Here is a 1,036-nt window from a genome sequence, read left to right on the forward strand (position 1 = left end):
CCTGCTACCTACAGCTAATGACCACAATTTAAAGAAAGACTGAATGCTTCCCGCTGTAGGCCGGAGAAAAACCGTCCCACCACCTTCAGGCTCCTTCCTGTAGACTTCATCCCAGATCCAGACGCTAACTGCAAACATCCTCACCGTCAGCAGTCAGAAGGTGAAGGGTGGCACTCCACAGGGCTGTGTGCTCTTCCCCTCCACAACCGCAGGTTTTGGACGTTTTCTCCGCTTCAGCAGATCGAACGTCGACAGAAAACCACACCATCTTCCATCCAAGTTTGATTTTAATGTGGAAAATGAATCCAGTCCATGAGGCAGAGACGCTACTAGCACCTAGCTACTGTCAAACAGCCCATCTTCTCCATCTTAACTTACAATACTTACAAGGTTCAAATCAGAACGTTCCTCTAAACAAGGCAAAAGCTTGAGCTGCTGCTCAGAGAACACGTAGGAAACCATAACTTAACGGGTCGGTCTGCGGATGAAACGGGAGGTTACAAAGGCAGCGTATTTACACGTCATGTCTCGCTCTGTACAGATTATCAGTCTGGTGCGTGTGGCTGGTGGAGGTCCATAGAAGCGGTTTGCCTAGAGCCGGTGTGGCCCCGCTCAGACCCGTCTTTCAGGGGCCGATGGACGGCATTGGTCCAGGAGTCTCTTCGATCTCCGGCTCCTCCGGAGAGCCGGGCCAGGCCTCCGCCTGCTCCGCCTCCTTCTTGTCCAGCTCTTGTTGATCTTTGATCTTCAGGATCAGCTCCTTGATCTCCAGGCGCTTCGTCTTCATGCGCTGCTGGGGGAACCAGTCGGAAAGGTTCATGGGCAGCTGGAAACTGGGAATGGGGTTCTGCAGGGAGAGAAGAGCAAAAATCCTCAACAAACACAAAGGTCAATAATTACAAGAAAAAGAAAACAGAAATGCTGCTGAATAAGCCTCTAGTTTTCAGCAATAATTCCCAGTGCAAGTGGAAGAAAAACAACTTTGACACAACAATATCACCGCATTCACACCGAAGGCATTATGAGCATAAAATAA

At 49.8% G+C, this 1,036-nt stretch overlaps 1 protein-coding gene across 1 annotated transcript in view; it reads right to left on the minus strand.

The window, feature by feature from the left end:
• Positions 1-365: 365 nt before the first annotated feature.
• Positions 366-1,036, minus strand: part of senp6 (SUMO1/sentrin specific peptidase 6) — a 24,624-nt gene continuing 23,953 nt past the window's right edge. The window contains exon 22 of the mRNA XM_015400443.1: positions 366-847. Coding sequence (XP_015255929.1) covers positions 626-847 — 222 coding nt within the window. The 3' untranslated portion in view covers positions 366-625. The remainder of the gene's footprint in view (positions 848-1,036) is intronic.

Source organism: Cyprinodon variegatus, unplaced genomic scaffold (genome assembly GCF_000732505.1).
Source record: "Cyprinodon variegatus isolate N-32 unplaced genomic scaffold, C_variegatus-1.0 Scaffold1103, whole genome shotgun sequence".
In the NCBI taxonomy this organism is placed as follows: domain Eukaryota; kingdom Metazoa; phylum Chordata; class Actinopteri; order Cyprinodontiformes; family Cyprinodontidae; genus Cyprinodon; species Cyprinodon variegatus.